This window comes from Carcharodon carcharias, chromosome 18, assembly GCF_017639515.1.
Source record: "Carcharodon carcharias isolate sCarCar2 chromosome 18, sCarCar2.pri, whole genome shotgun sequence".
NCBI classification, from domain to species: Eukaryota; Metazoa; Chordata; class Chondrichthyes; order Lamniformes; family Lamnidae; genus Carcharodon; species Carcharodon carcharias.
In genome coordinates this window covers 36,424,374-36,451,283 of record NC_054484.1, presented here as the reverse complement: position 1 = coordinate 36,451,283, position 26,910 = coordinate 36,424,374, and the positions used below count along the sequence as shown (strand labels likewise).

Sequence of the window (26,910 nt, the reverse complement as noted above, 5' to 3'; positions counted from 1 at the left end):
CATCCTTTTCCTCAACTGTACCTCGGACAACTGACTATGATTCATTTCTGAGCCTTGACAGTGAGCATTCACAGCATATCCTTTTTTGGGTAATATCACAACCAAACTCTATGTTGTTTTCACCCAATATCCACATACTGGAGTTTCTGGTGGGTGATGCTAAACACTGATCAGAGTGGAGACCTGGCCAGTTTTCTTCTCTCATACACAGGAAGATTGAGACAGTAATTGGTTAAAACCCTGGAACTCCCTCCCTAACAGCACTGTGGGTGTACCTACACCACATGGACTGCAGCAGTTCAAGAAGGCAGCTTACCAATGCCTTCTCAAGGGCAACTAGGGATGGGCAATAAATGCTGGCTCAGCCAGCGATGCCCACATCCCATGAATGAATAAGAAAAAAATTACTGCTACCACCCTATCTGTGAACAGGCAGCTCAGTACAGACCAGGGAAGGAAATTGGGACTTTTATACACTGTATGTCTCTAATACTGACCACAAAAACTTGCTAAGGATTCTCGTTTCAGTCAGCCGAAACATGGAAATGAAAGCAAAAGAAAGTGCACTTTCTATTGAAGAGGGCTGTAGCAGAAAGGTTAACTAATACTGGATACATCAAATTAGAGCATTTTTAAAAATATTGAAATAAATTGAGATTATTTGGTAATTAAGTGACTCCACATGCTGGGGTTCTGAATAACAATATTCAGGATAATCTAACTAGTTAGTTTCTCATGTTATCTAACATGCTACAAATTCATACATTCTGTTTGCTTTAATTCGATGCAAAGTAATCATCATTATAATGCTGCTGATGGACTTCTATCAGTTTAATGAAGTAAATAAATAGACATTTAAAATCTAAAAGTAAAAAGTGAAGGAATCTTGAAATACTTTATTGCAGGTTACAGGACTTGAGAATTATCATAATTCTATGATTACTGTTTAAAACTTGGCTGTGTATTTTTCAACTTAATATAAAATTAAATATATGCCTCGAGAGGATTTTTAAATAACTTTTAATGCAAGTATCAAGTACATTGTGGAACTTCCTTAAATCTGTTTTTTTTAAGTTAATTTCACAAATCCACATTTATTGCCTGTGCAAGAAATGTGATTCATTAACGTGTGTTGCCCAGCACTTGCTAAATAATTTAAACATTAGTTTCATGGCATTTATATTTCTAAGCTACTGAATAAGTTATGAAATCTAAAATGGGCATTTTGTTGTCAATGATGGCATCATTTGAAATACTTTTACCGCAATGTGACCAGTGTTCAGTGATTGAGGCATTCTGATTAACATTCATTACAATTGGGTCATATTGAGGGATAGTGTGCTACAGTTACAAATTAAACCACATTCTGCTTTTAGTCACATGGAATTCTGTATTTTTTACAGATCTTTTGAGGGGGTTTGCAATTTCTGATTCTATCCACTTATAGCTAGATCCACTTTTATTTCATGCAGTTATAAGAATTCTTAATGGTTTTCAGAGTTCATATTCTCATATTCCATTTTTTTCTCTGTGAATCAGTACTTGGTTGTATTGTGTTCAGGAATTGGAAAATACATATACAGTGTGAAAATGCTGCTGTGTAAAGTACAATGTTGTCAAAATCAGCTCAACAGTAATGAACATTAAAATGTGTCTTGTGTCAGTTGTATTAAGGACAGTTTCAGATGAGAGTAGACTGCACCAAGGCTCCGGAAGTCTTTCTCGTGGCAACATTCAATCTCCAGTGACCGTGAGCGACATGCAAATAAAAGATTTGATTTACAGACAAAAGCGATCCTTTTTATTTCCGAATGGTGTTGAGCTATGTCCAGAGGAAACTATCTCACAGGCCATTGGCAACTACCTTAAATATTACAAGCTGAGAGGTAAGAAAATTCCTGTTTCTTATTTAAATTTTTCCAAGCCCTAGTCAGTGACATATCACTATTCTGTAACATCTCTGCCCATCTGTGTGTGCCTGTCACATTTTGGGAGTTTTAGAAATTTATTTCTTCACAGGAATTATTTAGGAATGATCGATGCTTTAGTCTTATATTTTAAAACAAAATGCATCTTCACAGATTTTTAAAAAAATGTCTGCAGGCACTGACAGTATATATTAAAGCCAGATGAGCTACTTTGTGAAATGCTGCAATTCAGTCTCTTTCACATTGATTCGATTAGGTTCAATTATCTCAGCCCCAAACCTCACTAAGCCTGGATATCACTTATTCTAATAATAGCAAGAGATGCTTTAAAAACAAAATGAATAGCAGCAGGAATAGGCCACACTGCCCTTTGAGCCTGCTCCACCATTCAATAAGATCATGGGTGAACTTTGATATTGACTCCACTTTCCTGCCCTATCCTCATACCCCTTGATTCCCTTGGCATCAAAAACGCTATCAATTTATGTTTTGAATAAACTCATTAACTGAGCACCCATAGCCTTCTGGGTTAATGAATACCAAACTTCACCAAGAGTTTCAAAGAAGAATCATATTGGACTTGAAATGTTAACTTTGTTTCTCTCTTCAGTGATGCTGCCAGACCAGCTGAGTTTTCCAACACTGTTTTTATCCCAAAATTCACAACCATCTTCTTCCAGTCCCAAGTGGATGACCACTTATGAGACTATGCCCCCTCGTTCTGGGCTCTCCAGCCAGGGGAAACAGCCTCGCAGCATCAACCCCATCAAGCCCTCTCAGAATTTCATACATTTCAACGAGATGACCTCTCATCCTTCTAAACTCCAGAGGAGATAGTTCATTATACTCAATCTCTCCTCATAGGACAATCCTCTCACCATTCTTTATACATGCACCCTTAGAAGGGAAGGAGGTAGCTGGATTAATTGACAGGTCTAATGAAACAAATTGAATTTGTTTCCCATATAGTTACTCAGGACATGGGCTCTTCTTAAAAGATAATTTATGGAAAGGTTTGTGTGAGTCACCAGATGTCTTACTCGATGCCTATGTTTCTTAGTGTGCCAGGAGGCAGTATGGGAAGCATTCAAAACCTTCTGGGATAGGCTACCTGCACGACATGAACATCAAGCCTTGATGAATGTGTGTGATCAAGTAATCAATGATGACTCCTTGGGAAGGAGTCAGAAAGTCATCCCTCTTACGGAGTTGGATTCATAGAAAAAAGGGAACAGAGCAATATTCCTGCTAAGCTATGTGTGTGCACAGCTGCACACCAGCTTCTCTATACTTTGTCCAGCCATGGTAACTCCCAAGGTACTACATATCGTAAAAACATGCACACCAAAATTTTTCAGGGAACATTTGGCACACAGGCACATGGGCACACTGCCAACTCGTTAAAATACTGCTTAATTGTGCAGGCTGTGTATCCATGCTGTGGTCAGGAGGATGGTAGTTATGCACTGAAGCATTTTATTACTCATGAAGAATCTACTGACCAACTGCGAAGGATTCAAACTTACATTTGTCAGTTGTCTAATGGACATCTAGTAATAATCTTTTTGGGAAGGGGTGGGGTCTCTCTGTGATCGAGTTTGCCTCAGGATGCTACAGTGCAAATAGAAGATTAGAATGGAGGAAACCCTCCATGGCAGAAGTGGTAAATTGAGCCATATGTTAGATGATCCAAGCAGTGGGGCCTTTACCTATGTTGGTTTAGCTGGTTAAACTCTTGCAATATTAAGTGCACATTGAGGGGTTGGTTAGCCCTAGTTGTTGCCAACTTGCGCTCAAGTATTCTGGGTTTAGGGAGAATATGTGTATTCATTAGTGAGCAAATTGTTCATTAACTTCTTAGTGGTTTAGCTTGCAGACCTTTAAGCATGCTGAGAAGTTTCTATGTGTTAGATACCTAGCCAACCTAAAAGAACTCTGCAATCACTAATGCATTTCACTATTAAAATTGAATTTGTTTCCCATATAGTTACTCAGGATATGGGCACTTTTTAAAAAGCAATTTATGGAAAAGTTTGTGTGAGTCACCAGATGTCTTATGTGATGCCTATGTTTCTTAGTGTGCCAGGAGGCAGTATGGGAAGCATTCAAAACTTTCTGGGATAGGCTACCTGCACGACATGAACATCAAGCCTGGATGAATGTGTGTGATCAAGGAATCATAAATATTTTTGACATTGGTGTAAACTTCAGCCAATCAGAGGAACATCAAACCCTGATTAAGGAGGTAATTCTCATATTATAATTGAAATGTAACATTATTATGCCTCTCTTTTTAAACATTGTTCATCCGATTATTGCCCTGTCATATAACTCTGCTTTCTGTCACTTACAGTTCCTCCTTCAATTTTCCTCCAATTTTTCCCCTTTAATTTTTCCTTTATTTTTAAGACAGTGATTCATTCTAAGATGTAGTTCTACTGGCAGCAGTCAGCCACTACTTCTTTGTCCAATTGGTTATTCCTCAACTATGGACCTGGTCAGTGATTGTGGGGGGCGCTGTTAGTTGACTGTGTTCTCATTTGACATTTGCACACACATGCTTCCAGCAGGGGACACTGGAAGACAATCAGTGGTAGGTAGCTTGGCTCCTGTCTCACTAAAAGACACTAATGTACATTGTAATGCCCTTACCACTACTCCATCACAGATCATGTAACTCAACAAAGACAGGAATCCAACCCAACATTTTCCTGGATGTTAGAGCTCAGAATTGTACTCATCTGTTAATCTATAAAGTGTAATTTAAATGTGACAGAATACATTTATACACAACATCCTGTCTTAATCTGTATAAAACTTAGTTATACGATTCTCAAGAGAGTCTGAATTTTATAGGAATGTTTGACCCATTTGTAGAAGAGGCCAGCTGGCATGATGTCCCCTTTAGTTCATTGTCTTCAGATGTCAGATCGCTGCTTTCTTATAGGTATACAGAGTACAAGCAAAAGAACTACAAGTAAAATGGCACTAGTGGAATGTCATGTGAATGGGTTAGAAAGGATTTATCATTGATCCATAAATACCTGGAAGGGACTTTTAATATGACAAATGTTTGTCTGATTCTGTTTCTTTCTCTCTCTCTGCACCTGCTCGGATTATGACTAACACTGCCAAAACCAAAGTTTTTCTTCAATATAATGGAGGAACTGGTCAGTTCAGGGCAATTTTGCAATTAGGTTCCCTGTCTAGACTGACTATGAAGACTGAAGGAAAGTGATGAAAATTTCAAAAGTACAATATAAGCAGCCTCCACTGTACAATGGTTACTCTCCCGTTAAGCACCATCAAAATGAATTATTTCAATGCCAGTATTCTTAAATAGGCTTTGCACGACAGATGTTTTTATAATTCTGCTAAAAAGATGTTACACCATCCTTGTGGTATGCTTGCTTTATGGAATTTTGGATGTCAAGAGCATTCTATTTCTAAATGGGCAAACAGTGATTTTGGCAACATAGTGAAGTATTTGCCTTGTATGGAGCCACTGAGCTACATATTCATAGTAACCTTATGAGTCATAAAAGTAGAAATTTTTGACCCTCAATAACCCCTGAATTTAATGCCTCTTCCATGCTAATAGTCTTTTTAAAAGCAGTCAGACATTTCCAGAGAGAAATATTCAGCATTTCACATGATTATGGGGACAATTAAATTAAAGGCTCTCAGTCCTTGTAATAAATTTCATTAAAATTACTTTATGGAATAAATATCCCTGTTCCTTTTCCTATCCAGCTTGTGGCATGGTGGTAACGTCCCTACTTCTGGACCAGAAGCTCCAGGTTCAAGTTCCACGCCAGGACTTATTGGCCAAGGAAGGACTGTTCATGATGTGGTTCATTGGGCTGATCATCAGCTTGGGAATCCTTCCATGACTACCTCATTATTCCCCAAAGGGAACAAAATATTTGTGTGAAGATATGACAAAAGAAATTTTATCCAGCAATGTATCTGCATTCATGCTGATCTTTATATCTTAAAAGTCAATGCTACACTGCATTATTGGCAACTGAATATTGTCTTCTATAGTGAATATTGGTGCAAAGTAATCATTTAAAACCTCTGTAATATCCTCTGCAACACCTTGAATCTGCTCAAGGTATTCCTCAATGGCCCTATGCAGTTCTCGATGGTCCTCTTACTTCTAACGTAGCTTAAAAAATATTTTATTATTGCTATTTTAGTTATCCACTATCTTCTCCAGTGTTATTTTGGTGCTCTGATAGCAGCTTGTGTTGCCATAGCTGAGCTCAATAACTATCCTACTTCACTTGAGAACTGTTTTCTTTAAATAGCCCCTTGGTAGTACAGAACTTGAATATTGCTGAAAAGAGAGACAGGTTGCAAAGCTTTTCATCTTGCACTCATCAGGACAAATGCTAGAATGCCAAATTTCAAATGAACATAATGATTTATACTACAGCTAGGAGAAAAGGGTACTGATTAGTTGGCAATTTGACTCCGATTGGACAAAGCGTGGCCATGAAGAAAGCAACGGGGAATTATAGGCCCTCCAGGCCCCCAGGGTAAATCAAAAAGGTGCAAGGCTTGAACATTTTCCTTTTGTTTGCAATGAGCGTCTCTGTGTATGAATGTATGTTGCTCCTGGCAAGAGTAAATGAGCCACATTATGAGCTCCACTGATCATCTTCAATTGGTTGTTAGTGTGGCTATTAGTGCAGTCAGGATTGTTCAGCAAGTGCTGCCCAATCACAGAATCACATCTAACAGTAGACTTTTTGCATTGGGTTTTGCAAACACGGGCTGGTTGAATACGGTCTGTACCCTGCCTATTCCAAACAACTGAAGGAACATGTTGTTTGATTCAATCAGCCAATTGTTGGGATGTATGGCCAATGTACCTGGCATCGCACTGACACTGAAATTCATACACAAGTGTTGCTCAGTTGTCTGGTAGGCAAAACATCTTCGACTGACAGCAGCATCCTGTTGGTGGAAAATACCACTTGCTTAGCCTCTGCATTGTAGCAGTGTGAAATAGCTTGCTGAACTCGTTGTTCAAATGTTTGAGCTACTTTGTCTTTCCAGGGTAATTTGAGGTAGACCAGGCACTTTTCAGGTCCAAAAGTGGTTGACTTTGGCCCATTTGCAAATTTGCACGATACACAGCAAACAATGATTTGATTTGGATTGCCATTGTCCCACAAGATAACATTGACGCACTCTACTTTTGCAAAAAACTTGCAAGGTGAGCAAATGGCTAGGGCCCTATATACAAGATCGCTGATAAGCTTTCCTGCGGGACACTGGCTATCCTAATCAGACCATTGTTCACGATGTATCATGCAAACTCGCACATGGGCCAAAGGCCATCACTTTTGGACCTGAAAAATGCTCAATTTGCCTCAAACTACACTGGAAAGGCAAAGTATCTCAAAATTTGAACAACACGTTAAACAAGCTGTTTCACACTGCAACAATGCAGTGGCTACACGAGTGGTATTTTCCACTAACAGGATGCTGCCACCAGTCCAAAAAGATGTTCTGCCTACCACACAATGAGCAACGTCGTGTATGAATTTCAGTGCCGGTGCGATGCCAGGTAGGTAGGCTGTACGCCTCAATAATTGGCTGATCGAATCAAACAATATGTTCTTTCAGTTGTTTGGAATAGGCAGAGCATAGACCTTACTCAACCAGCCCATGCTTGCAAAACCCAAAATAAAATGTCTACCATTAGATCTAATTCCATGATTTGGTAGCACTTGCTGAACAATCCTGACTACACTAATAACTACAATAACAACCAATTTAGGATAATTAGTCGAGTTTGCAATGTAGCTCATTTACTCTTGCTAGAAGTGACACACTTTCATACACAGGAGCCTGTCCTCTGCAAACAAAAGGAACATGTTCAAGCCTTTCACCTATCTTGAATTACCTGGAGGCTTGGGGAGTCTATAGTTCCTGTTGCTTTCACCATGGCAATGCTTTGGCCAATCAGAGTTAAATTGCTAATCAACGAGCACCTTTTTCTCCTGTAGTATAAATTGTTGTTATCATTTGAAATTTGGCATTATTGAGTTTGTCCTGATGAGTGCAAGATGAAAAGTTTTGGCAGCATGTCTCTCTTTTCTGCGATATTTTCTTTAAGTCTGTAGAAGCATTTTTGCTGGCGTGTCCTTGCACATGACTTGTTTCATACTTTGGCTTTATCTTACCATATGCTCTTATTTTAACTTTGGGCATAACTTAGTTTCCTTTTGCATTAGAATAGTTTTAAAGGTATTCTATTTTTATTCTATTTGGTAATTCTCCTGCCTAGTAGATTTTTTCTATTGAACCATTTTAAATCTTCAGCCATTGTTACTTATCTTCTCATTTTGAAATCTGGAACCAACATTAAATTTTCAGCAAATCTGATCAAGTTGAATCTAGTAGTATCATGATTACTATTGGTCAGATGTTCCCCCACATGAAGGTCTGACACTGCATTAGGGTCACCACTAAAACCTAAATCAAGTGCTTAATTACCTTTTGTTCCCTTACTAGAGGAATTATGGAGGAGGTATGAAGAATGGCAGTAAATTCAAGCCAAACATCTGAATGGAAGATGAGATTGATGAAGCAAAGGGCCTTTCACTGTTTGGATGTCTTATACCAGAGCCAGGAATGTGAATTACCTTTTAGTTAATCTCAGTTAGGACAATAGTAATGTTATAATTGCCCTCAGCACAACTAGAGGAGAAGGGAATAAGTCAAGGTTCCCATTTCCTTTTATTGACTTCTGCTGGAAGGTGTACATATGTGGACATTAGTTGAGCACTGGGTCAGGGTGGTCTGTGATGCCTTCCAGGATAAAATAGCCTCCTGCCAGTCATTGACAAGGTTTGTGTGCAGAATGGCCACATTGGTGAGGTAGTGGAATTGCAAGACAGCATTATTATTATATTAGGAAAGGAGAGGAGGAAAACTCAGGGTAAACCTAAACCTGATTTAGGTTTTAGTGGTGACCCTAATGCAGTGTCAGACCTTCATGTGGGGGAACATCTGGGGGAATTACTTGATGTTATGCAATAGTGTATTACTGAAATTATATAAAGTAAGACCACTAACTTCAAAACCCACAGCCTATCTTCATCATAACTGCTTAGTTCTACCTTTGTAACCTTACCCACCCTCTCTCACCTGCACTGCAACTTTGCTCCACCCAGCTACCTTTCTAAAGAATGTAAAATGACGTTTATGTATTGTAGCTGTGTGATATAGACTGTCATTAATTCATTTAAATTTTTCATTGCAAAATTAGGTTTACATTAAAATTCCATTTGTGAAACACAATAGCTCTTATTGAATGGTTCAGTCATTTATGGTTTGTATTGTTTTTGGACTCAGTCAAAGCAGAACTTTATTTCCTCCCCAGAAATTATCTCTACAGACCGAAACTGTGAGTAGGTAAGTAGATTTCTATAGAACCCATTTTCCATCGTTAGGAGTAATTAAATTGCAGTATTCAAATTTGTGATTAATTATCATAGGAAAATTAATATTATTTTTTTTTTTTGCAAGTTCAAGTAATGAAGACTTGTGCAGGTAAGTTCATATTTCACACTGGAACTTAGAACATGCAGAAATGCTTTGTAGAAATTAAGCATTTTTCTTAATTATGTATTTCAAATTTTAAACCAGTATTTCACTATGATAAAATTGCACTGTGCAGTATTTGGTAATAAATGTACTTGAAATTCTTCACCCCAATATTTCAACACAGGCACTAACTCATGTAAAGTGAAATTGGTTATTGCCTTTGCCAAAATATATTACACACCATGATTTACCCCTATGTGTTTGTTTAAACTGTCAAACAAGATATAATTCTTTCTTTCTAGTCTAGAATCAACCACAATCACGGGGGTAACTTCAACTGAAAATAGCTCCACGCTAAAAGGTCTGTACACTTATTATGAAATTACTGTTTATTTGCTTAAGCACTGAGACCGATTACAATCCAAATAAATGGCAACGGGGCTGAAATTCGTGGGATGAGGCATATACGAATATAAGAAAGAGGAGCAGGAGTAGACCACACGGCCCATCGAGCCTGCTCTGCCATTCAATATGATCATGGCTGATCTTGGGCTTCAATTCAATTTTTGCCTGCTTCAATATCCCTTAATACCCTGAGAGACCAAAAATCTGTCTTTCCCAGCCTTAAATGTATTCAACGATGGAGCATCCACCACCTTCTGGGATAGAGAATTCCAAAGATTCACAGCCCTTTGAATGAAGAAATTTCTCCTTATCTCAGTCCTAAGTAATCAGCCCCTTATCCTGAGGTTGTGACCCCGTGTTTTAGATTCCCTGACCAATGGAAACAATCTTTCAGCATCCATCCCATCAGAATGTTGTAGGTTTCAGTTAGTTTTTTTTAATCTGTTCATGGGATGTGGACGTTGCTGCCTGGGCCATCATTTGTTGCCCATCCCTAATTTCCCTTGAGAACTGAGTGGCTTGCTAGGCCATTTAAGAGTCAACCATATTGCTGTGGGGAAGGACGGCAGACTTCCTTCCCTAAAGGACATTAGTGAACCAGATGGGTTTTTGCGACAATTGACAATGGTTTCATAGTCATCATTAGACTTTTAATTCCAGATTTTTTATTGAATTCAAATTTTACTATCTGCCATGGTGGGATTTGAACCCAGGTCCACAGAGCATTACTCTGGGTATCTAGAATACTACCTATGCCACTGCCTCTCCATTACCTCTGATTCTTCTAAACTCCAGAAAATATAGCCCCAATTTACTCAGTCTCAACCTCCTCATCCCAGGAACCAACTTGGTGAAACTTCGCTGTGATGCCTCCAATGCAGATATATCCTTTCTTACATACAGAGACCAAAACAGCACACAGATGTGGTCACACCAAAACCCTGTACAACTGTAGCAAGACTTCTTTATTCTTGTACTCCAATCTCCTTGCAATAAAGGTCAAATGCCATTTGCCTTCATATTTGCTTGCTGCGCCTGCATGCTAACCTTCTGTGTTCTTTGTATGAGCACACTCAAGTCTCTTTGAACATTAACACTTACAAGTTTCTCACTTTTTAAAAAATATTCTGCATTTTTATTCTTGTGACCAAAGTGAATAACTTCACAGTCCCCTATATTCTACTCCATCTGCCATCTTGTTGCCCATTCACCTAACTTGTCTATATCTCTTTGCAGCCTCTCTGTGTCCTCCCCACAGCTTACCTTTCTACCTAGTTTTGCATTATCAGCAAACTTGGATACATTACCCTTTGCTTCTTCATCTAAGTCATTAATATAGATTGTAAATAGCTGAGGCCCCTGCACTGGTCCTTGCAGCACTCCATTATTCACTGCCGACTTTAAAAAGCCCCATTTATGCCCACTCTCTGTTTCCTATCCACTAACCAGTCCTCTAACCATGTTAATATATTACCCTTGAATTCCATGAATTCCTTTTTTTTGCCTGTTAACCTTTTGTGCAGCACCTTTTTAAATGTCTTTTGGAAATCCAGGTATACTACATCTATCCCCATTATCTACCTACTAATTGCATCCTCAAAAAGAACTCTAATAAATTTGTCAAACAGGATTTCCCTTTAGTAAAGCCATGTTGACTTGTTCTAATCGTATTCTGCTTTTTAAAGTGCATTATTAAGACTTTCTTAATAATAGATTCCAGCATTTTCCCAGCAACTGATTTTATGCTAACTGGTCTGTAGTTCACTGCTTTCTCTCTCCCTCCTTTCTTGAAAAGTGGTGTAACATTTGCAAACTTCCAATCTAGTGGGACCATTCCTGAATCTAAGCATCTTTGGAAAATCATAGCTAGATCATCCACTATCTCTGCAGCTATCTATTTTAGAACCCTAGGGTGTAGGCCATCAGGCCTTGGGGATTTGTCAGATTTTAGTCCCTTAGGTTTCTCTAATACATTATCTCTGCTGATATTACTTATCTTAATTTAATCACTTTTTAGCCCTTAGGTTATCCTCTATTTTTGGTATGGAACTTGTGTCTTCTACTGTGAAGACAAACACAAAACATTTGTTCAATGCCTCTGCCACTTCCTCGTTCCCCATGATAATTTCTCCTGTCTCTGCTTCTAAGGGACCAACGCTTACTTTAGCTACTCTCTTCCTTTTTGTATACTTATAAAAACTCTAATGATCTGTTTTTATATGTCTGGCTAGTTTACTCTCATATTCTATTTTTCCCTTTTTAATCAACATTTTGGTGGCCCTTTGCTGGTTCCTAAAGCATTCCCAATCCTCAGTGTTGCTACTGTTTTTTGCAACATTGTGATACCTCTTCTTTTAATCTAATACCATCCTTAACTTCAAGTGAGCCACAGATGAGTCCTCATGAGCATATCTGCCAAGATTCACTAACCCAAAAAATTTGCCACTGTCCTCATGAAAGTTTGTGGAGACAGGAAGAGATTTCTTGATTTAAGTGAGAATGATAGACCCTTGTGCTTCATCTAGGGAAACTGCAAAATGAGAGAAGTTGAAGTCCCCCCTTGCATTTTCAGAAATGGTGGCTTGGTACGGTCTCCTCAGAAAGAATTTTACAGTGCTTCCTTTGTACAGAAGCTACATTTACCATTGCTATTAATGACTCAGACAAAGGGACCAAAGTAATGTTCCCAAGTTTGTACGATACAAAATTAGTTGGGATGTAAGCTGTGAAAAGGACACAAAGGGGCCACAAAGAGATATAGGCAAGTTAAATGAGTGGGGAAGCATGAGGTGATTCATTTTGATAGTAACAACAGAAAAGCAGAATATCTTTTAAAAGGCATGAAACATAGCGCTTTGGTGAGACCCACATCTGGAGTACTTTGCTAGTTTTGGTCTCCATATTTAAGGAAGGATATACTTGCCTTGGAGGTGGTAGAATAAAGATTCACTAGATTGGTTCCTGGGATGAAAGGAATGTCCTATGATGAGAGGCTGAGTAAATTGGGCCCCTCTCTGGAGTTGAGAAGAATAAGAGATGATCTCATTGAAATAAATACGATTCTGAAGGGTTTGACAAGGTAGACACTGAAAGGTTGTTTCCCCTAGCTGAGGCATCTTGAACACTGAGGCACAGCCTCAGGGTAAGAGGTTGATCATTTAAGACTGAGGTGAGGAGAAAGTTCTTCACTCGGAGGGTGTGAATCTTTGGAATTGTCTATCCCAAAAGGTTGTGGATTCTCCATCATTGAGTATATTTAAGGCTGAGATAGATTGTTTTGTCTCTCAGGGAATCAAGGGGAATAAGAAATGGTGGGAAAGTAGAGTTGAGGCAGAAGATCAGCCACGATCCTACTGAAAGACAGAACAGGTTCAAGGAGCCTTATAGTCTGTGTTATATTCTTAAGAAATTTGATTTTCCCTGGATTCCGGACTCTTAAATGAGCTCCACTTCTATCAGCAGCCAAAATAATAACCTGGTCTATCCAGGATTCTCTAAGTGCTGAAGATGCAGGAACAACCAAAATAAATCGAGCCCCTCCCTGGTTTTGGAATTATAGAAGCTCATTGGAGAGAGTGAAGAAGAGATTTATTAAGAAATGTTACAAGGAATGGGGAACTTCAGTTATTTGGAGAAATTGGAGAAGCTGGGTTGTTCTCCTTAAAACAAAGGAGGTTAAGAGATTTGATATTAGTGTTAAAAATCATTAAGCATTTTGATTGAGTAAATTAAGAAAACTGTATCCAGTGGCAGCAGGGTCAGTAACCAGAGGACACAGATTTAAGACAATTGTCAAAAGAACCAGAAGTGACTTGTGGCCAGTTTGTTTTATCTAGTGTGTTGTGGTGCTCTGGAATGCACCATCTGAAAAATGATGGAAACAGATTGGGTGATAACTTTCAACAGTAAAATGGACAACTGCTTGAAGGAAAATGTTTACAGGGTTATGGGGAAAGAACATGGGGGTGGGACTAGTTGGATAGCGCAGGCATGATTGGCTGATCATTCTATGATTCAATGATCTATTGTAGGGTTAATGTAAGGCCTCCATATTTCAACACTGCTCATCTCAGGAAAAATTGACCTTGGTTTTCTTTACCTCTGTATTTATTCCTCAATCAATTATAGAGCTGTCTGATAGTGGCCATGCGGAATATCTTTTCTCTTAATTAGTTCATGGGATACAAGCATCAAAGACCAGCATCCGCCCTCACGCCTTCTCCTCCCTCCCAGAAACATGATAGGGTCCCCCTTGACCTCACTTATCACCCCACCAGCCTCCGCATTCAAAGGATCATCCTCCGCCATTTCCGCCAACTCCAGCATGATGCCATCTTCCCTTCACCCCCCTTATCGGCATTCCGTAGGGATCGCTCCCTCCGGGACACCCTGGTCCACTCCTCCTTCACCCCCTACTCCTCAACCCCCTCCTATGGCACCACCCCATGCCCACGCAAAAGATGCAACACCTGCCCCTTCACTTCCTCTCTCCTCACCGTCCAAGGACCCAAACACTCCTTTCAAGTGAAGCAGCATTTCACTTGCATTTCCCCCAACTTAGTCTACTGCATTCATTGCTCCCAATGTGGTCTCCTCTACATTGGAGAGACCAAACGTAAACTGGGCGACCGCTTTTCAGAACACCTGCGGTCTGTCCGCAAGAATGACCCAAACCTCCCTGTCGCTTGCCATTTTAACACTCCACCCTGCTCTCTTGCCCACATGTCTCTCCTTGGCTTGCTGCATTGTTCCAGTGAAGCCCAACGCAAACTGGAGGAACAACACCTCATCTTCCGACTAGGCACTTTACAGCCTTCCGGACTGAGTATTGAATTCAACAACTTTAGGTCGTGAGCTCCCTCCCCCATCCCCACCCCCTTTCTGTTTCCCTCTTCCTTTTTTTTCCAATAAATTATAAAGATTTTCCTTTTCCCACCTATTTCCATTATAAAAAAAAACACCCCCACTAGAGCTATACCTTGAGTGCCCTACCATCCATTCTTAATTAGCACATTCGTTTAGATAATATCACCAACTTTAACTTTAACACCTATGTGTTCTATTGTACTATTGTCGTTGACATCTTTTGATGATCTGCTTCTATCACTGCTTGTTTGTCCATACAACCACACCCCGCACCCCCCCCCCACCTCTCTCTCTCTCTATCTCTCCACCCCCCACACACACACCTTAAACCAGCTTATATTTCAACTCTTTCTTGGACTCGAACTCAAGTTCTGTTGAAGGGTCATAAGGACTCGAAACGTCAACTCTTTTCTTCTCCGCCGATGCTGCCAGACCTGCTGAGTTTTTCCAGGTAATTCTGTTTTTGTTTTGGATTTCCAGCATCCGCAGTTGTTTTGTTTTTGTTTTTACCAGCATTTATTGCCTGTTCCTAATTACCCTCAAACAGTTGGTGATCTGGGGCTGAACTAGTAAAGGAAACTGAGACAGGGAGCCAGGGGAAAGTCTAAATAAAGACTGTGAAGTCACCAAGTATTTAATAACATTGTATTTCATTGTCAGATGCTAATGGAGTTTCTGTTGATAGTACGAGCATCACAGCTGAAGAAAATGAAAGCACTGTAAGTCCATTGCTATAGACTTTTGTTTACATTTTATATTATAAATCAATATGTTGCTTTTGATTACACTTAAGGAGACATAATTGATAGATGAGAGTTGGGGTGACTAACTTCCATTTTGGTACTGTATTGTTTTCTCTTCCTACTGCTGAAAGAACTTGTTAGATTTTGGCTTGCAGATTTAAAATACTGGAGAAATTAAGAAAAAAATTTAAAGATTAGTGTCAGTGCAGTTCTTCAGGCTGCAGGTATAGTATTATATCACTGATACTCAACAACTGATCTGGTGAAGGTGTGATTCAGGAAGAATGAATTACTGAGTGTGCATTCTCCCCTTTTCCTTACAGTGAAGCTTTCACCTGGTGCTCTCTTAGGAGGCTTGGCTGAAAATTGTCTAGATTCCCATCAACCAACAGATACAAGTTGGGCCAAATGGCCTGTTTCTACGTTGTACTTTCTATGTAAATATGCTCTGAGATTTTGAATAGTAGGAAGCCATTGACCTATTGCTTCTTTAGAGGTCAAATGTTAAAGCATCTGAACCTTCAGGGCATTCTTTCACCAAAGAACAATTCTTGAAACATTGCGCTAAGCATTATAGTAAACTAGACTGAGTAATGCAAGTACAGTTTCTACTTTTATCATGAGGTCCTTATTAACTCAGAGAGTGCTGAAAAATCTCAGCAGGTCTGGCAGCATCCGTGGAGAAAAAAAGAGTTAACATTTCAAGTCTAATATTGTGCCCAACACTGTTCCAAAGAAAAGTCATATGGGACTTGAAATGTTGGGCAGGATTTTCCGCCCCCACCCGTGGCAGGTATCATGGCAGGTGGGAGCAGAAGATACCACAGGAGTGAAAAAATCACTTTCCCATCAGTGTAAAAGCAGGTTGTGATTGGTTACTCCAGACGTCAATGGTGGCACACGTTTCCTGCTTCGCTATTTAAATACATTTGAATCTCATAAATGCTCATTATCAAAGATGCTCACTGTAATCAACCTCCCCATGCTGGATCAGTAGGCCACGCTAGTGTCTAATTAGACTGATGTGTTTGATATAAGCAATGCGCACCTGGCAACCTGCACTTTGCTCGTGACTTCAAGGTTTGTTCGTCTACCTTGACTCAGTGCCATGCTTCACAGGCAGTACCATATGGCTTAGGGGGTGCTTTCAGAGGCAAGGCTCTACATACCAGACCAGCAGCAAGCCAGGGGGTGGGTTGTAATATGCTGCAGGGCAAGGGCTCGACAGCGGGGAAGGTGGGGGAAGACAAGACAGAGGCAAGGGAAGGTGCTGCAGGGCACGGGGTCGAATGGGCAGTGGGAGACTTGGAAAGGCTGCACCCAGACACATGACAGGGTTGGGGGGGCGCGGTGGGGGGGGTGGGGTGTTGTGTCTCTGGGCCACAATGCACAATGAGGGGAGAGTCTGTTACAGAAGGATATAAGTGAGTTGTGGCCAGAATTTGAGGAGCACGGAGTGAAGAAGCGCTTCAATGTTACATTGCTGAACTTGCAAAGACTTTCCTTGTCCCAGACCAGGAAGGAAGGAGGGTATGTCAGTCCAGTGCCAATCGTACCCAGCATATTGTGTGCAGGGCATGGTCATAACATCATGCACGTCAGTCCGGATGGAGTGGTGGGGAGGGCGGGTCCCTGACATAATACAGGGCTACAGATGGCACACTCACAGGGGAGGCATCTGCAGCCTTCGGATAGGGAAAAGGTAATGTAGGGACACTCATAGGTTTCATGGGGGATTTCTCTATATGTCACTGTGTAATAGATCTCGCAAAGGGGAGGCACGTGGCCCATAGGAACGTGGCCCATAGGAACGTCCACCTTAGATGATTTAGGGGGTCATACAGGGGTATCCACCACTATCACAGTGGGGGAGGACTGAGATTTATTAGAGGGAAGCAAACCTGAACATTATACTCCTCCAGGACGATGGGAGGGGTTTCCACAGACACACAGGGAGGGTCCAAGTTGGTCTGGTAGTAAAACCTTCAGCACCACCATCTAGAAACCTGAAGTGATGGCATAGTAGAAAACAAAACTAATACATAACTCTGGTGGACAAGGCTCTGAGGGTCTTGAGGAGGTGTGCTGCATTGCCTAGGGGGGGCTGATTAAAGGAACACCCAACTGAACTGTCTATTACCAAATGAGGAGAAATGCCCAGTTGAGAAATGTTAGGGAATCAGGAGAATGAAGCAATGAAGCGCATTCATGTGAGATTAACCCAGAATCCTGCCATTAATTGATCTCCATGCATATACCCCTTGTTCTAAGCGTGAAAATTGCCCAGAATGATAATGAAGTCAAAGGCAAGTGGGCAACTGGACAAGCTGCAGTTGTCCACTAAAAGCAGGAAGTCAGAATCTTGGCACTTGCAGGTTCACATATAGAAACACTCAGCACCCTCTGAAATAATCTCACTCCCTCGCTAAACATTTGCCCTCATCTGTATTCCAAAGAGTGTAATCTTATAAGCAGCACATGCAAGCACCTGGCCAAAGCAATCTCATTGTAGGCAGTCATGTGAAGTGGGGGCTGCTGGGGAAGGGGTGGGGCGGGGGGTGGAGGGGGAAGCATAGTGTGATCCTTGAAATATACATTGTGTTGACCAGGATTTCAGTGGCGAATAGGTGCCAACACTGGTACCAAGCCCTTGAGCTCACAGTCACTCACTAGTCATTGACAGAAATAGGACCTTTGGAGGCTGACGCTCACTCATGTCTTCTTTCCATTGACCCAGCAAAGAGGAGACCTTCAGGGAGACGGAGGCTGGATTTAGTGCAGTCTGCATAATCACACACAGGCAGGGGAGAAGGCAGAGAAGATTGCAATGGTGGCACCAGGCTCGCCAAAGGGAGGAGCTTCACCCTGATGAGCAAGGCAGAGCTGGGCCCCCTCTGGACACAGAGGATGAGGCTCACAGAAATGTTGCGCGTAGGCAGCTCCCAACACTAAGGGTCAACAGAGCATGCATGTCTTTTCTGCAGATGAGTGAGAGACAGTGTTGCCGAAGCCTCTGCATGTCCAGGGATCAGGTAGCTCACATCTGCCATATTCTCCAGACGTTGAGGCCACAGGGACTGGGAGGATTTCCAATGCCAGTGGCTCTGAAAGTCATTGCTGCTCTTAACTTCTACAGGAGCGGCTCTTTCCAGGACTCCACAGAGAGCTCTGTGGCATTTCCCAACCTTCCATGCACAAGTGCACACAGGAGCTAAGAGATGCCCTTTTTGTGAAAGCCTGCAATTACGTACACTTCGCTAGAGATCAAGCTAGCCAGGATGCCAGGCCTTTGCTGCTATTTCCAGATTCCCACAGGTGCAGGGTGCCATCAGCTGCATTCATGTGGCTATAAAAGCTCCCTGGCAACAGGCATCCCAATGTATCAACAGGAACGGGTTCCACTCGCTGAATGGTGCAGACCAGCTGCACATAAGAAACAAAATCATCCAGGTTTGCGCCAGATATCCAGGAAACTACCATGACTCCTACATCTTGAGTAGATCGCAGATCCCGGACATCTTCAAGGGACCACACAGGATCCAGGGTTGGCCCATCGGTGACAAAGGGTACCCGCAAAGAACCTGGCTGATGACACCCGTGCAGCGGCCACAACAATTCAGCTACCAGAAGGTGCTCATACTGCTGCCCAAACATTGGTAGAGCAGAGTATTGGCATCTTGAAGCTGTGACTCTGATGCCTTGACAGATCTGGCTGAGTACTCCAGTACACTCCCCAGAGGGTCTCATGGAGCATCGTAGCTTGCTGCATCCTGCACAACCTGCTCTGCAAAGGGGAGAGGACTTACCAGATGCCAACATGGAGGAGCTGCATGTCTCCTCCGATGAGGAGGACATCGAAAGGGATGAGGGCGATGAGGTCGAGGAAGATGAGGCTGCAGAGGAAGAGGCCATAGCATGGGCCAGATGACGCAGGCGTGCATGTGAGGCCCTCATAGCCACCAGATTCCACAAGGAGGATGATGAGTAGTGCTGAGTTTCCCCTTGGTCAAGTTCCTTCCACCATGGGCCAGCATGAACACCAGTGTTGCCATCCCTCTCCTTTCAGCCTTCCACATCAATCTGAGAGTGAACAGTTACACATTAGGCTTACCGATGTCTTGATCTTTTGAAGGATGATGAATATCCTTGCTGAGTTAAGGTGCTAAATGGAGGAGGGCCTCCTGGCATCAGACATCAGAAGGTGCTGCCTCTTCAAGAGTCTCTCCAGGATCCCAGTCTCTACAGTAGCCTACCAGAGGCAGGAGCTGTTCTACAATAATCAGTGGGCTCGTAGCAAATGACTTCAGTCTGGCAAAGCTCCTCTATGAGATCTATATCCAGCAACAGAACAAGATATTTTGTGTACTCTGGATGTTGATACTGATTGGTGACTCTTGTGCCAAGGCAGCTAAAGACATTACGCAGCTGTTACTCCATTTTGAGATCGCTCAGTCCTCTGTGTCGTCTTTATCTCCATCACATTGATTTCCGGCACTCTCAGCGATATGGGCCTGCATTTAGCCAGACCTTTTGATGGACGTGGAGCATCTCAGGGTGACCATGTTCACACATGTCTGCCAAACATCAAAATGCCTCCTCTTGAACACAAACAGCCTCCCCTAATGGCCAGCCTGCAAACTCAAAAATGCAAACACACCATGGAGCCCTCAAGGTGATGCTTCAATGATAATAAAAAGCACACATCAGCTTCATTACATCCTCACTCCTAGCCCATTGCTGCCCTCACCATGGTCTTCCCATCAAGCTAACATATGCACAGCAAGAGCATGCTCAAAGGCTCCATTGATCGCAACACATTATCATTTGGATTTATCATCGCTGACCTCAACAGGCACTTAGGTGAGGGGACGCTATGCAAAATGTATGGCCCAGCGCTGTATCCCTGCATTGTGACGAGAGCCTGGTGGGTGCAATACGAGTTGGGAAACACTCAATGTTGTAGCTTCGAGCGCTAGGACAATAATGTGGCTACGATGGGCAGATCTCCGGCCCATTGAAGTGGGAATGCGCTCAAACTTAATGGTGAGCTTAGCAGATGTACACTAGGAGAGTCGGTAATGTGCAAGGCAGAAAGGAGCACACATGAGCTCTGAGAACGGGCTCATAGAATGAAAACCCTGCCAGATGACAGAGAGTACATGGAGTTCCAAGAACTATTCCCCTTCTTCAGGTGATTCGATATCTATCCATCTACACTACACCTTCACCTTTCCGGAATGCAGAGGAGTCAGGTGAACACCTCAGCCTCAATCTTACATAGCCAAGAATGAAGATGACATGACCCAGCAAAACATGTGAACAAGGTGCCTACCACAAGAACACTTTACAATGAGGATGAGGCATCATTGATGTCAGAAATAAGCTGAGAACAGACACACTGTGGTGAGATGGACACACACAACATCAAACAGAGGCAAATGATAGCAACATCTGCAATAAGTGGAGGGAGGAACCTAAGTGTTACACCTGATTGACTACAACACAGCTCAGCATAAAGTGGAGGCATACACAAGTGAAATGGGTACCTTTCTATTTACAGCGGTGAGAAGTATCTACATGTGGTGAACACCCATGCCACCTTTGTATTCCTAATATTTCTGTCTCTTCCTAACCCTCCTGCCATGTCTTGGAGCATCCCTGACATCCACAGTGGATGTGGAGGCAGCCTGCTGACTGCTACACCCTGTTATCCTCTGGAGGGCTGAGACCTGCAGGGCCTGGCTACTTTGGGTCTCTAGCTGTGGGGCAGATGCACCCTCCTTGGCCTGTTTAGCTGGTGATGGTGCCACAGAAAGTGGGAAGTGGAATCGGCTGGACACTCCCAGAGTCACCTGGGCGGATGGTCCCAGGGGGTCCAGCTGCTGGTCCTCATTCCAATGGGTGCCCAAGGAAAGAATGGGTCAATGAATGAGATTGAGGTGCCCTGGGTGCCCTCTCATGTAGCCACTGATAGATGCCACCAAAGCCCACAGTGATGAAGTGCAACTCCTGAAGCAGCAGAGGTGCTATGGTCTCTCCATGGCAGCCCCCATACTATCAGTGTTGACTTTGGCGCACTGGAATGCCAGAGCTATAACCTCATACTGAATGTGGACGGACTCCTCCATCGTATGTTGCAATCTATGGAATGCAGCTGACAACCCTTCCTGATATTCCCCTGACTGTCGCTGCAGCTCCACCAGCTGAGTTGGGACAGAGTCCAAGGCTCATCATCTGACTAGGATTTGCCTCCAGCAGTCCTCCCGAGTGCCGTTGAACTTGGATGTCCCTGCTGCAAGACTCTTAAACAGGAGATGTCACTACCCTCTAAGGTCCTCAGACTTGGTATCGATGACACGAAACAAACTATGGATACAATCTCCACTTTATGTAGAAAAAATTTATTAACTCACTAAGCAATACTATATACTTACAGAACCAGTTGCTTGGTAAGACCCGCATGCAGGAGCTCGTTCCCAGGTGGTCGGACCACTGAACAAATTCTTCCACATGTCTTCCCGTGACTGACCTAGTCTCACTTCTTGGCTGCAGCTGCAATGTCTTTGGGAGCCGTGGCTTTAAACCTCTTTCTGACCCTGGTCTCTCAGCATGTAAGGTAATGTCTTAAACCGATATTGGATTATCAATCGCACCCTGACTATGCAAGGACAACCTGCATGTGGTCATTTCCTGTTCTTAGCAGAGGCTGTCTCCAGGTACCTGTCAGCAATGGATGTGATTTCTGTATCTTGGTAAGCAGGAAGAAAGGCTTTACCCGAGAGGCCATCGTCTAGGTCAGTCTCTGTAATCGGGGTGTCTGCTGGTTAGCCACTGCCCCAGTGGCATGACCTGACATGTCTGCATCTGTATGTGTGCGTTCAGTCCATATAAGCCTCAGAGTTGATGTCTTCATTCAGAAATCTTCTCCCTTCATCCGATGTCCTCTGCACTCCATGTTCCTACTACCTGGTTTTGAACTCAGGGCTTGGGTCTACCTCACAACTGGTTACATTTTAACACAAGTATAAAGAATACAGAGTAATAAGAAACAAAAAAAATGCCTTACAGCAATGACAGAAATACACAAAATATCAAAATGCCTTACACTGCCTCCGCCTGCTGTGGACCAGATTCTGTGCTGTGCTCACCAATTTGTGACCCCGAGCCTGCTCGAGAACTAAGTCCCACCGAGGTGTGTTTATCTGCGCTGGTGGATGGTGTGGGTGAGCGTTGTGACAGGTCTTCTCCACGAGTCTGTTCAGCATCCTCATCCAAGGTGTCCTCAGGGTTTGAGATGAGGGGCTAGCTCGTTGTCTCTCTGTCCAGCTCAATAGCCTGCTTCTCAAAGGGAGTGAGGGATTTGTCTCGGCCATGCCACCACTGGTCTGGGATCTCTCCCTCCTATTGTGGACGAGCTTGTCCTGCATATAGACAGATGGAGGGAGCGTAAGCAGGACACATGCCAAGGCAGAGGATAAGGATGTCTGCCTTGTGTGGGTGGTGAATGGAACCATTCATGGGATGAGGATGAGCTATGCAGGATATGAACCCAGATGGAGATGTGAAGGTGTGTGTGAGAGAGTGAGTGGTGATGTCCCTTGAGCTGGCAGTGAGTGAGAGATCCATGTGGAGTGTCACCCTGCGAATAACTGATGGGCTTGTGATTGTGTTAGTTGAGAGTGATGACCTGGTTGACATATTATGGTGGAACGGATGAGTTCATTCATGCGCTTTCTGCACTAGATGGCTGACCTCTTCTGTGCAGCGCTGGTGGTCACCACCGAGGCCACCACATCCCAATCCGCAGTTGAGAGGTTTGTGGACTTCGTTCAGCCATCACGGGTGTAGAGCACCTCCTGGCAGTCCTCTACAGCATTGAGAAGGCAGCTCAGTGAGGCATCACTGAACTTGGGGGAGGAATGTTCCTTGCCTTTGGGGGCCATCTCTCTTCTGGAGCAGTCCTAGGATGAACACATTGAGAAGGGTGTGCACGGGTGCGGTTTAAACATGGCGCCTGAAGGTGATCTGCTGAGGTCATGGCAGGGTGACACAGTTGGTGAAGTAAAGAACTTGAGCCAATCTTTGCACACTTTTATATTTATTTACAGAGTTACTTATTGCAAACATATACCTTGTAACCCAGGCCAAGTTGGCTATTAACAAGTCCAGGCAGCGGGCGATCGACGGGAGAGTCCCGCCCGATTGTTTGTCCCTCTTGCGTGGCTACGTTCGCTGCCGGATATCCTTGGAGAGGGAGCACGCGGTGTCTGCTGGCACTCTCAAGGCCTTCCGTGCCCGGTGGGCACTGCGGGGACTGGGGTGTTTTGTTGACCCCTTTAATCACATTTTGATTTAAAGTTTGTAAGTTTCCTTTAAACTTTGTTCTTGGTTTTACAGCTGACCTGAATTGGGGCTGTGCCTGATTTATCCCAATTTTGTTAATTTGGTTTAATTTGTTTTAACTCGAAAGAGTTGCACTCTCTGCCTCTGTCCATTTATAGGGATTCAAGTGAATCACCAGTTAATGTGCACCACTTGCATTCAATTAAACATAAATAATATACAATTAACAAGGATATATTATTTGAAGATGCACTCACTGACCTTGATCACTCATGTGAGGTCACCTTGCATCTAGGTGTTCAGGGCTACACTGCTGGCTTTGACTACAATGGCTATTCGCTCTCATTGCCTTCACCGTCACTGTCTGGGTGGCCTGCTGATCCCCTGTGGGAAATGGATCTCCCTCTTCTTGTCCAACTCATGAACATGGCCTTCTTTACAGTGTCAGAGAACTTTCCAGCTTGCTGTCTGCCACATTGTGCCATTAATGTGCATTTGCCAGGTCAAACTCGCTCTTAAAATGATTTCCAGCTCTGGTCAAAATGCACTTACTCTTTAAGTAGTGCAGGCTGGTTTGAACTTGTGCTAGCCCATTTGCTCCCCCTGCTCATGCATGTAGCCACTCAACTGTGTGTTTAGCATTGGCTGCACACCACAATCATGTAAATCATTGATTGGAATGAAAAGGTACAGGTTAATTGCATAGCATGATTCCCAGGCCTGTTTTCAGGTGTGATTCAATTTTGCCTCAGTGTTCATCCAAAACTTTAGTGGTGCAGTTGGTAGTGCTTGTGCCTTTAAGCTAGAAGGCCTTAGGTTCAAGTCCCACTCCAAGACTTGTTGACCACAGAAGAACCCAGCCATTGGTGGAGGTGAGCCTGCAAATATCAGTGTTTGTTCCCAACTTGGATAAACCAGGAGCATTAGCAGCAGGCAGGGTATTGATAATAAGAAAATGCATACCAAATCCAAAAATGGTTGTTGATGTAAAGGTTGATCAACCAGCATTGTAGCAACCCCTTGTAACATGGAGAAAGGAGCTGATTAAAAGCCTTAAAACTGTCCTGGTTTATAGTGTTAGCTAATAGAATAATAATAAAAATCTGTAAATAGCAGGAATCAAAAAAATAATAGTTTTAATTTAAACTTCTGTGGTATTTGGCTGTTTTCTTACATTATCCTTTTCCAACAAAATGTAATTATTGAACAACAATCTTTAAGATTATCAACTCAAGATTCAATATGTTTTTGCTCTTTTTTAAAATTTCCAAATATTAATAATTAAATGTTAATTTTTCCTGTGCTAGTAACTTGCTTATAATTCTGTAGTCAGGATTCCTGGTCAATCTTCTTTTCCAAAGAGTTTTGATCAAAATGAGGTCACATTCCTTATTTTCTGTTTTGTTGTTTTTAAGATTCTGTGGCAAGCATTAATGTTGTAGGGTGGCCGAGTTGTGCTATTAATGATAGAGTTGATCTGCAGACACTTCTTGGGTGGAAACATATTAAGTTTATTTACAACACAATCAGTAGCAACTACACAGGTGCTTTTGAGCTTGGCCTAAATAGCCAAGTGGTTATGGTACTGGGTTTGTAACCCTAAGCTCAAGAGTTCAAATCTCACAATGGCAAACTATGAAACAATGTAACTTCATCTGAAACAGATGGAAACAGGTTTACTCAAAAGAGTATCAAGAGTTCAAATCTCACAATAGCAAACTATGAATCAAGAGTTCAAATCTCACAATGGCAAACTATGAAACAATGTAACTTCATCTGAAACAGATGGAAACGGGTTTGTACTCGAAAGAGTTACACGTGTGCTTTCAACTGCAACTCTGTCTCTAAATTGACTGCTGTGGTAGCCCGCACTATTCTCCTATTGGTTACAACAGATCATGTGACCTTCCTTACATATTCTTAAAGGTACATTGCACACTAAATAAAACCATAATTACTATAATTAAGAATTATGTGAGTCATTGGATGAAGTTTTAATTGGATTTGGAGGTAGTTACATTTTGGGCAAAGGATTTATGATGGGCTGCTTTAGCACTGATGTTTACATTTCCTTTTTAACTAACCATTCAGATGGGAAAAATGCAATCTCTTCCCCATTAACATTTTAAAAATTCACATCCTTATTAACCTCTCCTCTTCGATTAAGGAGATGTCATGGTCTGACTGTAATCGTAGAGATGGAGCCTCCCCTAGTCTGAGATGCATCATCTCAGAGCCTGGCCAGGGAACAAGCTTTCCTGTAATGGGCTTTCCGAAGTAGAAAGCTCAGCTGCAGCTGGACCTAGTTTCTCAGTACTTAATAACAGTGCTGTGCAGCGAAAGATCCCGAGCCACTATTTAAAGTTTTTATCTTCGTAGTAATGACCAGCATAATGTTTGAATATGTTTCAAACATGTAGTTACAAAGACATCATAAGCAACCTTTCCTCTAGCTCAGTCCATTCTTTTTTCAAACTTTTGAGTATCTTTATTTAATTCCAAGTAGTCATGACAAAGATTGATGGAATATGGGAGACATGGTGGGGTGAGGGAGTTGAATTAACATCAGTAATTAGCCATTAACATATTGTGGGAGGATGGCAGGGTCAAAGTTAACTGTCAGTGTTAGTGAAGCTTTCTGACATTGTCAGACACTGAAAATGCTATATCAGTAAGATTCCTTATTTAAATAAGAGTTTCAAAAATCAGATGAAATGAGACAACACACGTAGAGCAAAGGATTTTATAAGGGCCCCAGAATTCGTCTTGTTTTTCAGTGCAGCTTATCTGCAGTTGAGTGGAAAGATACACATGTGCAAGCTTTAATATGGAGATTTTGCGATGCAGTGGGTAGCATGCCTTTCTCTAAGCCAGAAGCTTCTGGGTTCGAGACCAACCTCCGAACTTGATGGTCAAGAAAGGTGCATCTGGGAAGTGGCCAAACAGGCTGAGTATCAAGCTGCAAATCCTTCCAACACATGCCAATGGCAGATGTTAAGAGTGGGAGAGATTCCTGGTTAGCCATGTGATGGAGAAGAAGTTGGAGCCTCTACCATCAC

At 42.3% G+C, this 26,910-nt stretch overlaps 1 protein-coding gene across 1 annotated transcript in view; it reads left to right on the top strand.

Moving 5' to 3' along the window:
* The first annotated feature begins 1,759 nt into the window (after positions 1 to 1,759).
* Positions 1,760 to 26,910, top strand: part of impg2a (interphotoreceptor matrix proteoglycan 2a) — a 72,510-nt gene continuing 47,359 nt past the window's right edge. The window contains exons 1-2 of the mRNA XM_041210865.1: positions 1,760 to 1,886; positions 4,007 to 4,173. Of these exons, the coding sequence (XP_041066799.1) occupies positions 1,760 to 1,886; positions 4,007 to 4,173 (294 nt within the window). The remainder of the gene's footprint in view (positions 1,887 to 4,006; positions 4,174 to 26,910) is intronic.